This window comes from Malania oleifera, chromosome 9 (genome assembly GCF_029873635.1).
Source record: "Malania oleifera isolate guangnan ecotype guangnan chromosome 9, ASM2987363v1, whole genome shotgun sequence".
NCBI classification, from domain to species: Eukaryota; Viridiplantae; Streptophyta; class Magnoliopsida; order Santalales; family Ximeniaceae; genus Malania; species Malania oleifera.
In genome coordinates, this window is record NC_080425.1 from 3621887 (window position 1) to 3637209 (window position 15323).

Genomic DNA, 15323 nt, shown 5'->3' on the forward strand with positions numbered 1-15323 from the left:
GACTTCAGGGGTCATTTAACCTTCCTTAAAATATATTTGTTGGTTAATCGAAACATATTTTCCATGCATAAACCACAATATTTATTAGGGAACCCACATATGAGAAGAAGAAATTATTAGATTTAATTAGTAAGGCATGGATCATGGAATACTATTTTATCAACGTACTTTTGTTTTGTTAGTTGGAATGATGTAGGTTTGCCTTGAGGCCATCCATTTCTGTTGGGGGAATGGTCAATTAATGACAGCTGCATTTCACTCTGGAGATTCCTGAAACGATGACCTGGTTAGGTTTATGTCCTCAAGAGGACTTAGGACTTGCTATACAGTAGTGTATGCTATTGTCAGAAGAGTGGAAAAACTTAATTTAGTAGTCATGGAGTGGAAGTGATCAGAAAATCTAAGAGCATTTTTATTCAGTGGATGAATTGGTTAAAGCCGCATTTTAGTTGGTAGCTAATAAAAGTAGCATCTTGGTTGAATCACAGAAAAAAAAAGCAGCAATTTCACACATTATGGATGATGGATGTTGAAAGAACTCTTTGCAGATACTGGCTCACAGTGATGTTCTAAGTCTACTGGTTCCACCAATAACTCATCAATCTCTCAAATAAACTTGCAGAAAACTTTCTGTGGTTTTCGTGACTTCAGGGGTCATTTAACCTTCCTTAAAATATATTTGTTAGTTAATCGAAACATATTTTCCATGCATAAACCACAATATTTATTAGGGAACCCACATATGAGAAGAAGAAATTATTAGATTTAATTAGTAAGGCATGGATCATGGAATACTATTTTATCAACGTACTTTTGTTTTGTTAGTTGGAATGATGTGTTTCTTTTTGGTGATGGCAGACCATCTTTATTAAGTAAGATTTTAAGATTTGAACTAGCTTCCATTTTTACCTTATGATGAATTAAAAGCATTTTACTAGAGGACAGACTGAGGCCCAACATACTCTGTTCTCTTTGATGAGCTGTCTTTTTGTGTTCTGATGCCCTACCTTACATTTTCCATGGAAGTGCTTTTCCCGGACACTTTTCTCCGATTTCATATGTTAAAGGCTTCTACTTTCTACTGCTGTTGCTTTCATTCATTTTATGCACCATTTGTTATTAATAATGGTGTTTGCACTTGCAGTTTAGCATTATGGAAGCAATCACAAGAAAGAGATAATTAATGCTAAAAAAAATTTGTGGCTTGTCATGTTATGTTTGGAGTTAAATGCTAAAGAAATTATGTGGTCTGTAATGTTATATTTGGTGGCTGTCCATCAGTTTATATATTATGCATGGAATGGAGAGCTTCCATTATTCATTGATTAATGAAAAATAAACCCAGGTACTAATATCTTAAACCCCACAGCATGAGAAACATAACCCAAAAGATCTCCATGACACTGTCAAAGAGTCGTCTCGGTTCGCAACTTCTCAGCTTTTATGTTGAGAGTGCAGACCAAGTTGCTAGCCATAATCAATTGTCAGGATTTGCTGCCTTTTTAAAATTTTTTTAAAGTAATACTCAACGGACTAAGTCTCTCTCTCTCTCTCTCTCACGAGCATTCACTCAAGTATTAATCATAAATCAATAATGTCTAGTTGTTCAATCATCAGTTTCATAGTCCCTAATAAAATTGGAAAATTGGTATTGTATACCACCTTCCCCTTCTCATATTGCAAGTTACTCTATACAGAGAGCTACCATCTTCACTGAACACCGTCTCAAGCACTATAAGCTCTCTCCTTCCTTTTTTTCTTTCGAATCCTCTTTCCATATATGCAAAGCGCTTACATGCGTGAGTAAGCATGAGTGTCATGTGCGTGCCTAACATCATGCACAAGTAGGCCATTGATTTACCACTGTAAATTTTTTCATATTAATGCTATGTCATGAGCTAGCCAGCCGCGGACTGCCGTGGCCAAATTGGACTCCACTTGACGGCACAAGAGTTTCTGGTTTTTGCTGTTTTCTCTAGTTTCTTGGATTTGTCCCCCATTTCTAATGTTTTTTTGAGGCTACAGTTATTTACAGAAGAAAAAGGAAAAACAAGAGTACCGTAATCATCATATATGAACAATCAAGAAATCTTTAAAAGATATGATCTGCTTCATATATGTAAGAATATGGTTGGTTAATAATATTGTAGTTGGAACAAGTTATTGTTGTTGTTGTGGAAGTTGGGAATTGGCTTGAATTAGGAAACCCTTTATATCTTTTTGCAACAGGAAACTTAGTTTCCTAATTGTTGTGGAGTTTGATTTTTCTGTGTTTAACTTTGGTAGTATAAAGGAAATATAGTAGATGCAAATAGGAAACTTGGTTTCCAATTTTTGGCAGGTTTTCTTGTGGTAGGTGCAATATATAGGAGTGGTGAGTGCATATTGCTCTCTGGCTGTAGAGGCACAATTGTGTGGGATTGTGGGTTTATTGGCATTTGGGTTTGTAAGTGAGAATTAACCATCCTAACCTTTTATTGTTAGTGGGGTTATTATTTGTGGAATAGGCATTTTCAGACTCGCTTCAATTCGTGTTCTTATTTCTCATGTGATAATTTCCTAACAGATCGTATTAGACCCAAAGCCAAAGGTTCGAAATTACAAGATTTTTTATTACGATGATGCGAAATGAAGGAAGTGAAAAAAATAATAATTCCAGCCTATGGCAGAGTACTGTGGAAGATATTTTGTTGTGGCAATGGCAGAACAAGGCATTAAACCGGACAAGCAATGAAGATTATGAAGAACTCCAAATGAGAACAGTTAGTACTATATGATTCAACTCTTTTGCTCCTTTTGTTGAAAGAGGACATTTTGAATAAAGCATCCCCCAAGGGATTGCAGGATAAACTGGAGAAATTTTTACATGGCTAAATCCCTCACAAATGAATTAACTTGAAGAAGGATTTATATGAATTGAAGATGGAAGAGGCAACATACATTAGAGGTCATCTAAATACATTCAATAAATTGATTACTCAATTGGCTGGTGTGAATATTAAAATTGAATAGGAGGATCCGGCTCTATTGTTGTTGGTTGGAAATCTATTCAAGGTAGATGAGATGTATTAAAGAATGAGAAGTTCAAGAAGCCTGGGAGCAGCTCTGGAGGTGGTGCTCTGCTAATGAACTCACATCCTGGTAGGGGTTCTTTACGCGAGAAAAATTTTAATGAGAGAAAAATCTAGATCAAACTCTAGACTAGGAGTGGATTCATAGTGACAAGGAGTCCTACTATTGTCACAGAATAGGACAGATCATAATTTTGCAAAAAATGAAGGCCTAGAAAAATTGAGCAAAATTTGTGATAAGGGGATGGGAAAGGAAAAACAAGGGGTGGTTGTGAGTGTGACAGAAGATTGTGAAGATATTGTATGGACGGTACAAGATGGTGGAGAAAAAATTAGTGATGCATGGTTGCTTCATTCGAGCTATCCCCACTATGTGTACTAAAAAAGGGAGGGGTTCGATACTCACGAAAAGTGACAAGGGTCCCTGACCATGGCTAATGAAAAGTGACAAAGGGAGGGGTTCGATACTATTGAAAAGTGATAAGGGTCCCTGACCATGGCTAATGAAAAGTGAAAAGGGGAGGGGTTCGATACTTACGATAAGTGAGAAGGGTCCTTGACCATGGCTAATGATAGAGAAGAAAAGGTCATAGGCATTGGGAGTGTGAAGGTCGAACTTTGTGATGGAAGTGTGAAGATTTTTGATGATGCAAGGCATGGACCAAAACTTGAGAATGATCTATTTTCTTTGAGCCAACTTGATTCTCTTGCCTACGTTAGTTTGCTCAAGGTGGAGTTGCGACTTGTCATGATAAGCAAAGGTTCGATCTTGGTGTTGAAAGATGCAAAAATAGGAGTACTGAGTGTATGTTTGTGTGGGTGTAGAGCGGTGTACAATAGTGAGATTTTGGGTGTATTAGGATTGGGGTTAAGTGAGAATTAAATATTGTAGCCCTTCATTATAGTGGAGTTATTATTTGTTAATAGCCATTTGCCGAACAGCCTTAATTTGTGTGTTATTTTATTGCATGATAATTTAAAAAAAAAATTATTGTGCGATAAGCAAACTGACCATATGCAATATTCATTTCACCATTTGTATAATATATATGTATGTATATGTATTCATTTCATCCTCAAAAGTCTTATGCATTTGTAAGGATGTAAGATTCAACCACTGTAGGCTATATAGTACACATGTTCAATGAGAAATTAATTATAAGGCCATTCTACTACAGTACTCTAGGAGAAGTCCAAAATTAACCCCAAAAGCAGGTATTATGTTCCTTAGGAGGAGATTCACTTTCTTTTTCTTTGTATTTTCCCACTCTTTTTTTTATTAGTGTAATGTCTCTTCTGAAGAACAAAACAGAGTGCCTTGCCACACATTGACATTATATATGTGATTCCTTTGGCACATATAGGAGGACAACTAATATAATACATACAGTGGCAACAATCACTAATTAAGGAGTAGAGGTGAGGAATGAGGTCAATGGAAACCTGGATGACCCACTTGTGAAAATCAAAGGGAAGGGGCCCTCCCATTGCCTCCTACCATCCTTCTCAGTCCAACCTAACCACCAATCACAATGAAAAGCATAGAAAGAATTCCACTTCATCTCCTTATGCTTTTCTTATTGCATACATATAGTAGATGTGGATATGCTTATCACTGTATGGCATGTTTTAATAATCTCATTAATCTTTTTTAATTATCCAATCTTAAAGTCAGCAAATTGTAAGAAGTAGATGAGGAAAATGTTGTAATACTGAAAATGCTTCAAGACATGTTACAATGTTGTTTTCTTTAAAACGTTATTTGCCCCCACTAGATTGGTGTGTATTGGGTCAGCAAATACATTTCCAGGATACAATGAAGTCCACAATATGATTTGATATCAATTTGCGTTATACACAAACGAAAACTGATCACAAACACCCTTAGTCTATCTCTATAGAAAATAGAATTCAGATTTGAAAAATATATAATTTGTAGAGGGATTTGAGAGAGAGAGAGAAGTAGAGAATGATGAATTTTCTTGTGGAGTTAGCTCTATCTTTAAATAGACAAAATCATGCCTTTTTCGAAAGGTTGCATTTATTCCAAAAGGTTGCATCCATTCCAAAAAGTTGCATTCTTTTCCCAAAGGTTGCATCTGTTCCAAAAGGTTTTATCCGTTTTGAAAGGTTGCATTTGTTCTAAAAGGTTGCATCTGTTTCGAAAGGTTGCATCTCTTAACTAATTTTAAGAGATTATTCCACCTTGTCATTTATTAATGACCTTTCCTTTTCCACTTTTTCCAATGTGGGATAAACCCACATAACTTTAAATGTTTTATAAAATTCATCAAAGGAAGACTTTGAAAACCCACCCATAAAATCGTATATTTTAGAAAATATTTCAACACAAATGTTTGTCTCAATCAATTATCATCTCTGTTTGTACCTTGTATGCAAATATGCAATGCATGTCGTGTCTAAGCTAAATTCCAAAATGTAATTTGGAGTTTTTCGGAAAGTGTGGATGTCTAATTATCTGCAGGATTTATGGGCCCTTGATTAGGTTAGCTTGAAATAACCTTTCATCACAAAACACCCATTATAGAATAGTTTTTTCTCTTTCTTTCTTTCTTTCTATCTCTTTGATTCTTTCATTGTTTTTAAATACCATTCTCTTGATTGTGCTAGATGAGGTTCAAGCTTGCCCATGCTACAGAGATTTCATGTGCAACATGATGCATCATCATATGAAGTTCTGTAGGAACAGTAGTAATTACTATTACTTGATTGACTTAATGGTTTTAGTGGAATCATCTTTTGTTGTTTTAGTCTTGGTATAGCTTTCAAATTTAATTGACTTGAAGCAATTTCCTGTCTAGAGCTAGGTTTTTAACAGAAGAATGCACGACTGACTTTTTTTTGGATTGAAATATTTTTAGTAGCAATAGGATGAGTCATTAGTTTTTTAAGTTGCTTCCATTCACACTCCAAATGTGAGGCCAAAATTGATCACAAGGCAAATACAGTAAATTTTTTCAAACAACCTAGGAAGTGCTGTTGACTTTGCATATTATCAGCATAAAGAGAAAACACAACACAGTTCCTTCTGGCATATTATCTGGCTTTTAATTCCTCTATTAGCATGATGCTTTGACAAACTATATCTATACTTAATGGCCCTCATTATTCCACTTTGAAACCATGATTTAGCGATATGATCACTATCCTCCAGATCCTTCCTCAACACTTTGCCCAAAGACTCATCCTCTCGTACATACGTACACATACGCGTACAAAATCAGGAAAAAGTAAAAAAAAAAAAAAGCGTTTATTTTCTGTTCTAGTATTATATGATTAGTATTAGTACTTTGGGTTAGTATTCATTAGTGATCCTAACTCAATGAGCATTTTTTGTTCCATGATGAATTGTTGGTAACAATCTTACATTTTGCTTCTTGTGGACTGAGAAGAAAAGGGATTCGAGGGAAAGTGGAGTTTACCATAAGAGAAGCAAAGGGGCTCATCTCTTTTAAACATACAATATAGTTGATGGTGGCAATGCAATGTAGATGGATCTTCTTTACGACCATACAATTGAATGTGATTGTGTGAGCAATAGCATATACTATACCGAGAACATCAATGAACCCGATTATTGCAATTGATGAAGATTCTTTTTCCTTCCTTTTTAAAAAAAGAAAAAGAAAAAACTTGTGGGGTTCCTGTAAAATTCGTTGCTTTCTCTCTCTTTCATGTTTTGGCTTGCTCTTCATTTGATACATGCGCTATACACATGCATACACACAGAGTATGTGCACGCGCGTATAAAGTGTGTCATCCAACTCCAACCAGACGTTGGACAGAAGAATGTCCCTGCAGCCAATGAAATTAAGCATAAGAGAAAGAGTGTTTCCCATGGCAACACGTGGAGATTCACTCTCCAACATCATATTCTCAGGCCGCCTTTGCATTTTAAATCACACAGATCCACAGAGAAAAAACGTACATCTGGACACCATTGGTTGATGATAACTACAGAGAATCATGGCATATCCATTAGACTTTGGGAAACTCTTCCCATGGAAATGATATATGAAGGATGATTACTCATTACTCTCCTCCTCTCTCTCTCTTACCTCTTTTTCTTTTTCCCATGTGTGTTATATATATTTGATTTGAACCAGAAAGGGTGGCTTTTGACTTGTACCAAGCAATAAGATTTGTGGTAGCTGAGGAGAAGGAAATTCAGAAAAGAAAATGGCTGGGAGATAAGCTCGCATAGTGGTGACGGGGAGCGCACCACCTCCCACTTATGTTTAATTTTTTAATACTACAACAAAGTATTTCTTCACCCAACGGTTAACTGTAAAAGCTGATTCCCTCCATTATTCTTCCCCTTTAAAGAAAAAAAAGGGTTAATATGAAGATTCTTCTATTGGAGTTGAACGTCCTAAATACACACAGCTAGCTTCAATGGCTTGTTTGCTGATCTATTTTTACACACAAACACACACACAAGTAGTATATACTATGCTATGAGCTAGAGTACTAGCTAGACAAAAAAAAAAAGGTATATTCAATTATATGTAAACACTGAATGAATTTAATTAATTAAGAAAGAAATTAATAAAATTTTTGATTTGATTTTGGGAGATATGTGTCTCTTTTATCAGCAAACGAGAAATCATTGAAGGGCGCCAAGGGGTTGCAACCTAGATACGAAAAAAAAAAAAAAGACACTGCAAGGAACAAAAGAGTGGAAAAAGTGTGGTATCACTTGTGTGACTGTATTCTGAAAATCAAGAATTGTTAGAGCAGATATATAACCAGCTCCTATGAAGATTGAGGATTCTCAAAGCGGATGGAGGAATTGGGGTTGGGAGCGTGGGGTTTAAGGGTATGAATTTGCTAAACCCTAAATCCAGGTACTAGAGAAGTAACTGTGAATATGGTATTGATAATACCCAGCCAGTGATAGTTTCCACTATTGAGACTCTTGCAAATTAAAGATATGATCCTTGTAACTTATGTGTCCTTGAATTGACCACCATTTTATTAGATCTTATCCACTGCAGTGATTATCACCCAAGTACACCTGATTGGCTTTTCTGTTGGATATTGAATTTTACTAGCTAGATACAAGCATTACCAATAACTCAGCTAAGCCTGCTGCTGTGATATTCTGTAGGAATCAAGTCCATTTTATTCTTATGGAAGAAATCTTCACCTGCTTTGACAGAGTGTGGGATGCTTTGTCAATTCTTTCTTTTAAAGAGTGACATGATGAAATTCCAAAAGATTTGGTCAAAGTCCCTCTTCTCATGGTGATTCCTGTTAGAAACTTATTTCAAAATGGTTCGGTCCTATCTAGCCCCCTCCCTTTTCTATCATGCTTCTATAGTATATAGAAGAACCTCTTCGGAGTCTTGGGATGAGGGAGAGAGAGAAAGAGAGAGAGTTAAAGGGCTTTATTGTCACTTCATGAAGGAAAGAAAAGTACTTCTCACTAACTATTTGCGTTCTCCATCAAACTCTGGGAAAGGCAACAATTTAGTGATATACCCTCTCCTCAATGCATATTTAAAACCTTCCTCAACCTTGTGATGGAGGCCAAAAAACTCGGTTGAATAACAAACATGGCAGCCATTCAACATGCACCCAATGGCATTTGCTTCTCGAGTTACCTTCATTCCCTCTCCCAAACGCCCCACAGGCTCAGAAGGAGAATGTTAGCCACATGGACTCCAGACCAAGAACTCAATAAGGTGAGGCTAAGGTCTGGTGCAGAGATGAAGAGGAAACTCAATTGGTATGACTTGGTTGCTCTTGGTGTTGGAGGAATGCTTGGTGTTGGAGTTTTTGTTACTACCGGTCATGTCGCCCTCCATATATCCGGTCCTTCTGTCTTCATGTCCTATATAATTGCAGGAATTTCAGCTCTCCTTTCTTCCTTGTGTTACACTGAATTCTCTGTTGAGATTCCGGTTGCTGGAGGTGCCTTCAGTTATTTACGACTAACCTTTGGTATGGAGAGCTATGCTTCGAAATTTCTTCTATGTTTCTTGCTAGAGAAGGAATATTAGTATTTTGTTTATGTTTGCTACAAGTACTCCTTCCTGTTTGCTACAAGTACTCCTTCCTTTCTATTCTCTTCTTGACTAACCTTTCTTGAAATATTGGTGCAGGGGAATTTGTGGGTTATTTTGCTGGGGCAAACATACTGATGGAGTATGTGTTATCAAATGCTGCAGTAGCAAGAAGTTTCACCGAGTATCTATGCTGTGCTTTTGGAGTGACTAATCCAAACTCCTGGAGAATTGAAGTGGATGGCCTAGTAAAGGGTTATAACATGTTGGACTTCCCAGCTGTCGCAATTATTATTCTTCTCACTCTCTGTCTTTGTCATAGGTTTGATTTCTCATAGTAATCATTTTTTTTTTCATTCAGCAAAAGAACTCATTTTTTCTTATTTTCCCTCTATCTTCGCTGTTGTCATCAACTTTAGTCTGTAAGGTTTATGACATATTCAATATATATTTTTTTTGTTGTTAATGATACCATTTATATTTTTGTCTTTTCCATTGTTATCTTCATAAACATAACCTTTACTATTATTGATATTGTTTTGGTTGTTATTGAACTATTAAAAATAATAGTTTTAGTTTCAGTGGCTAGTGAAAGTGATGGATATGTATTAACTTTTTGGGATTGCAGCACTAAGGAGAGCTCTATACTTAACCTAATGATGACAGTCTTTCATGTGGTTTTCTTTGGATTTGTTATAATTGCTGGTTTCAACAATGGAAGTGCCAAAAACTTGGTAAAGCCAAACGGGCTAGCTCCTTTTGGTGTCAAAGGCATCCTTGATGGCGCAGCTATCGTTTACTTCAGCTATATCGGATATGACTCGGTTTCAACCACAGCAGAAGAAATCAAAAACCCTTCAAGGAGCCTTCCTCTGGGCATCGTGGGCTCTGTCCTGATAGTCTCTGCACTTTATTGCCTCATGGCCTTGTCTTTGTGTGTCATGGTTCCTTATAATGAGGTTACTAACTAAATTCAACTGATTAAACATGAGAACTCTTTTGTTGTACATTTACTGAAACATTCATTTTATTTTTTTTCAATAATTGATGTACAGATATCAGATACCACGTCGTTTTCTCTTGCTTTCCAAAACATGGGTTGGAAATGGGCAAGCAACGTTGTAGGGGCTGGAGCAAGCCTGGGAATTGTGGCTTCACTCCTGGTTGCCATGCTAGGCCAAGCAAGGTACCTTTGTGTTATTGGAAGAGCCCGGCTTGTGCCTTCCTGGTTAGCAAACGTCCATCCTTCAACAGGCACTCCATTGAATGCCACACTTTTCTTGGGTAGGTGATGCTACCATTGCAAGTGTACTTCTTAAACCTTACTAAAATGATAATGAAATTAAGAATGCCCAAAAAGAGGGAAAAAAATGTGTTCATCGATGCTAAAAGTTGACCATAATATTTTCAGTTCTAATCTTTCAAGCTTTCAAAATTATGAGAATAATGATATATCAAGTATAGCTTTCATGATTTATACATAATCGAAATTTGGCATTAAACTGGGGGTTTTCTATGATGAAGGGGTCTGTACGGCATCTGTTGCTCTCTTCACGGAGCTGGAGAAAGTGATTGGAATGATATCTATCGGCACACTCATGGTGTTCTATCTGGTGGCAAATGCTCTTATCTACCGCCGACATGTGATCAATGGCAGCAACTCGCCATGTTACACTTTCCTGTTCATCTTCCTCCTATCGTCTTGCTCAATTGGCTTCTCTTTGTCATGGAAGCTCAATCAACACTGGTGGTGTCAAACAGTTTTTGCTGGGTCTGTAGTCATTATCACTGCTTTCTTCCACTACATGCTCCCTTGTCATCCCAAGCCTTCTGAATGGTCTGTGCCATTCATGCCATGGCCCGCTGCAGTATCGATCTTCCTTAACATCTTCCTCATGACTACACTCGAAAAACTCTCATTCCAAAGGTTTGGCATATGGGCATGTTTTATAACTTTGTTTTATGTGCTATATGGTGTTCATTCAACTTACAAGGCGGAGGAGATGGAGGTGGAGATGGGGATTGTTGAGGTGAAGACAAACTCATCAACCCAACAAAAGAAATTAGATGTCCAAGTGTTATGATTGAAATAAAAATTTAGCCTTTTGCCGTCATTTTCTGCCACTTCTTGTTTTGTTTGAGTACTGTATTTTTTACCTTTCAGAGCATTTACATGGTAAATTCCCTTCCTAGCAAAAAAGGAATCCCCTTGGCATAAAAGCGCAAAAGAATGGGCAAAAGAACTAATAACCAAATAAAAGAAAAACAATTTGTTTGAGAGAGAGAGAGAGAGAGAGAGAGAGAGAGAGAGAGCTCTTTTTAATTTAATCATCTGTGATGGTGATACCACCATTATATAGACCAGCAAGTTGGCAGATGTCAAGGACAAACTCTTTTTAAGGAGTGAAGAAGATGATTGAGGTCATTCTGGGTCACATCAGGTGATGATAGATATTAATCTTCTTTGAAAGCCTAATCCATTTTCTCATTTTCTTTTTCCTGCAAAGAACGAAACAATAGTTTTTTTAATCAGAGAAGGAAGTTCTATTCAAGGGGGTCGAAGAGAAAGAAAGAAATTAGTGATTAGCAAGTCATATTCTCTTTCTTGTACTCCTTCAGGAAAATACTCGTTGGTGTCTCCATATCATACTGTAGCTTTTATGGAACCGCCAGTACCCCTCCTGTCCTCTCCCATCACCTCTTTTACTTGCCTCTGTTGGTGCTCACAACTGTTGAAAAAGTAGTGAAAGAAACCTTGCCTGCCTTAGAAATTACTCAATTTCACAACCAGGATGCATTGTCTGAGTGAATTGTACAAAGTGATTGGGGAAAGGAGTTGTACATGTAGCAATGTTCTAACAACCTACCTGGTTTATTAATCCTCTGACCCTTGCCCCTACAGACTGGGATGGGCCATAGTTCTGTTTCTTTTATATAATTTTTTAACCCAACAACATCACCAGCAGTATACAGGTAGAGCTCAGCTAGGTTTATATATGTATTTGATGAACACTGCTAAATGACACTGCATTTTCTCTATTGTTTGTTTCTTGGCATTTTTTCCCAAAGAGTTGCTCAAATAGACTCAAGGTTTTCCTGGTTAGACGCCAGAGGGAAAACCTTCCTTTCCCCGAATGCTTCAGATTCAGTACCATAAAATCCTACTTAAAAAAAAAGAAAAAGTAAAAAGAAGATATCTAGATAGTTTAGGTTCTTCAAAACAGAATTAACAAGGAAAGAGTGAGAAATCTACCAACTAAAAGGATCCAACCAGCATAAAGGACAAAACTCACTGGTTCCCCTGTTTCCATGAAGGTCATAAACAACCCCACCGAACATCATCCCAATTCTTTCCATTCTCCGACTCAAACCTCAGACTTTTGAATAAACCCATTTAGTTTCTCAATGTGTAATGTGAACCTTAGCAATAATAATATTTCAAAACATATGGGCAACAAATTTAAGCATTCAGAATCATATGTAATTAATCAAAAACTAGGGCATGCTCATAAATTCAATAATTAAAATAAAAAGGTAGCTATACAACTTTGCCAGACACTCCTTTATCAAATTGCAGTTTAGAGCCTAGGTGTATCGAAGGCTTAATTGAGCCAACCATTGGTTTCATGTTGATAGAAAACGAAAAACAATTAATTTTTTTTACCATGATTCGACACTGTTAAAGGATTCAGTCAAGCAAATAATGAAAACTCATTTCATCTGTGATAATTAAAATAAAATTAGAATTTTTTTTTTTTAAAGCACAGGGAAAATGGTTCAGCCATAGGCTTGCACTTGGTTTAAACCTTTGTAGTTCAAACACATCTATGAACAGGAGGAGGGTATGTAGTCATTATCACTGCTTTTTAACACTACTTGCTACCTTGTTCCCCCAAGCCCTCTGAAAGGTCAGTGCCATTCATGCCATGACCGGCTGCAGCATGATCTTCCTTGATGCCTTCCTCATGACCACACCTGGGAAACTCTCATTCCAAAGGTTTGGCATATGGGCATGTTCTATGTGCTGTTCATTCAACTTACAAGGCGGAGGGGATGGAGATGGAATGGGGATTATTGAGGTAAATCCTAACTCATCAACCCAACAAAAAAAAAAACTAGATGTCCAAGTGCTATGATTAAAAATAAAATAAAATAAAATAGCCTTTTGTCTCATTTTGTTTTGAGAATTGTATATCTTTTAGCTTTCAGGGCTGTTACAAAGTAAGTTCCATAGAATTCCTACCAAGCAAAAAAGGAATCCCCTTGGCATAAAAGGGCAACTGAATGGACATGAGAAGTTTAATAACACTTTTTATATCACCATTATATAGACCAGAAAGATGCCAAGATGTCAAGGACAAACTCTCTTTTTGGAGTAGGTGATTGAGGTCATTCTGGGTCATATCAGGTGATGATGGATATTAATCTTCTTTGAAAGCCTAATCCACTTTTTTCATTTTTTTCCTCTTTGGAAAGAAAGAAATTAGCCTTTTTAATCAGAAAAGGAAGTCTTATTCAAGGGTGTGGAAGAGAGAAATTAGTTGAAAGCAGAAGTGAAGTTTTTGCAGACTATAATCAGATACCGTGTCCTGACAAGTATCAGTGATTCAGTACATCAAAATCTTGCAAGTTCATATAAGCGATATATTTTCTCTTGTAGTATTATCAAGATATGCACCTTTTACGTGTCAAGTTATTAGATTTCATAATGAGATGGTGATGGAAAGTGCATCTTTTTTCTTTTTTCTCCTGGTAAACGTGTGCATCTGCTATTGAGCCATTGGCATAAGCTAGTACTACTATTTCTCTTTTCACTCCTCCAGAAAAATACTCATTGGTGTCTCCATATCAGGCCGTACCTTTTATGATTCCCTAGTCCCCCCCTCCTGTTTTCTCCTATTGCCTCTTTTACTTGCCTCCGTCGGTGCTCATAACTGTTGAAAAAGTAGTGTTATAAACCTTGCCCGCTTTAGAAAGTTTGGATGCACAACTCTATTCCTCAACCAGGACATTGTACAAAGTGGTTATGGAAAGGAGTTGCGCACATAGCAATGTTGTACCTGCCTACCTGGTTTAATCCTGACCCTGCCTCTACAGACTGGGATGATGGGAGGGGGCATCGTTGATAGACCTGTTTATAGCAGCATATTGGTAGAGCTTAGCTAGGTTTATAGGCTTGATGAACACTGCTGAATGGCACTGTATTATTATTTTTATCTTATTCAAAATTTTATTATAAAATATATTATATCAATTATTATATAAATATATTTTAATTAATATTAATGTTTATTCTTGATGGTCTGTTTTGACATTTTTTCCCCCCAATAGGCTAGAAGTGAGTGCTTTTTCCCCCAGGAGGGTTGCTTAGATGAACTCAAGGTTTTTGTGATTAAATGTTACGGTTCAAGTTTTGGGGACCACCACTACTCAATCGAAACTAAACTTGGCACACAACTCTTTTTTTCTCCTAATTTTCATTGAGCTGCCTGGTTGTTGAGAAAGTACAACAATAACAAGAAGAAGCGTTGAGTCCCACTAAGTGGGTTGGCTATATGAATATTTTTCTACTAATTCTTGCAATCAAGGGCATTTTCCTCATTTAAGAGATTTTAAATCCTTCCTCACAACCTTATTACAAGTTATCTTAGGTCTACTTCTACCTCTTCTAACACCATTAAAAACAATTAGCTCACTCCTCGACTTGGCAGCCTCGACGATCTCTCTCTCTCTCCCTCTCCTTGTTGACAGCCACTTAGCTCCAAAGACAGATTTATCTCTCAATCTACCTCTATCCTGTTCTAAGGCCGAGTGCGGCAAGGCCTTGGGCTACGACGCACAAAAATCTGCCAGTGAGATCTTCTCCTTCGCTCAATTTATTTGATACGCATGTGGTTTCTGGATACAGCTCTAGGTTGAGTGCTTGTTTGTTTTGAAGTAGATACAAGTTAGTAGGAGCTAGTACCTAAAATGTTTTTAGGTTTCTAGCTCTCACTTTCTATTTTTGTAAATAGTTGCCTCAACAACAAAATGAATTCTCAAACGATTTCATTCACCTTTCTTGCTGGTATTTTTCCATTTTTAAACTTGGGCATGTTTAACATTTTTTTTTTCCCAAAAGGAACTTGCTCACATTCCATTTTCCAAGATAGAACATGCACAGATTTTTTGCAAAAACGTAAGTATATGCATAAACTTAGTGCCTGATTTTAAGTGTAGGGTT

At 36.8% G+C, this 15323-nt stretch overlaps 1 protein-coding gene across 1 annotated transcript; it reads left to right on the plus strand.

Annotated features, from left to right (window-relative positions):
* The first annotated feature begins 8509 nt into the window (after positions 1–8509).
* On the plus strand, positions 8510–11211 carry LOC131164559 (cationic amino acid transporter 6, chloroplastic-like). Its single transcript, XM_058121838.1, has 5 exons — positions 8510–9038; positions 9200–9422; positions 9729–10059; positions 10156–10384; positions 10625–11211. The coding sequence occupies exons 1-5, from the start codon at positions 8651–8653 to the stop codon at positions 11182–11184; spliced, it is 1731 nt and encodes a 576-aa protein (XP_057977821.1). The 5' UTR covers positions 8510–8650; the 3' UTR covers positions 11185–11211.
* Positions 11212–15323: the final 4112 nt, after the last annotated feature.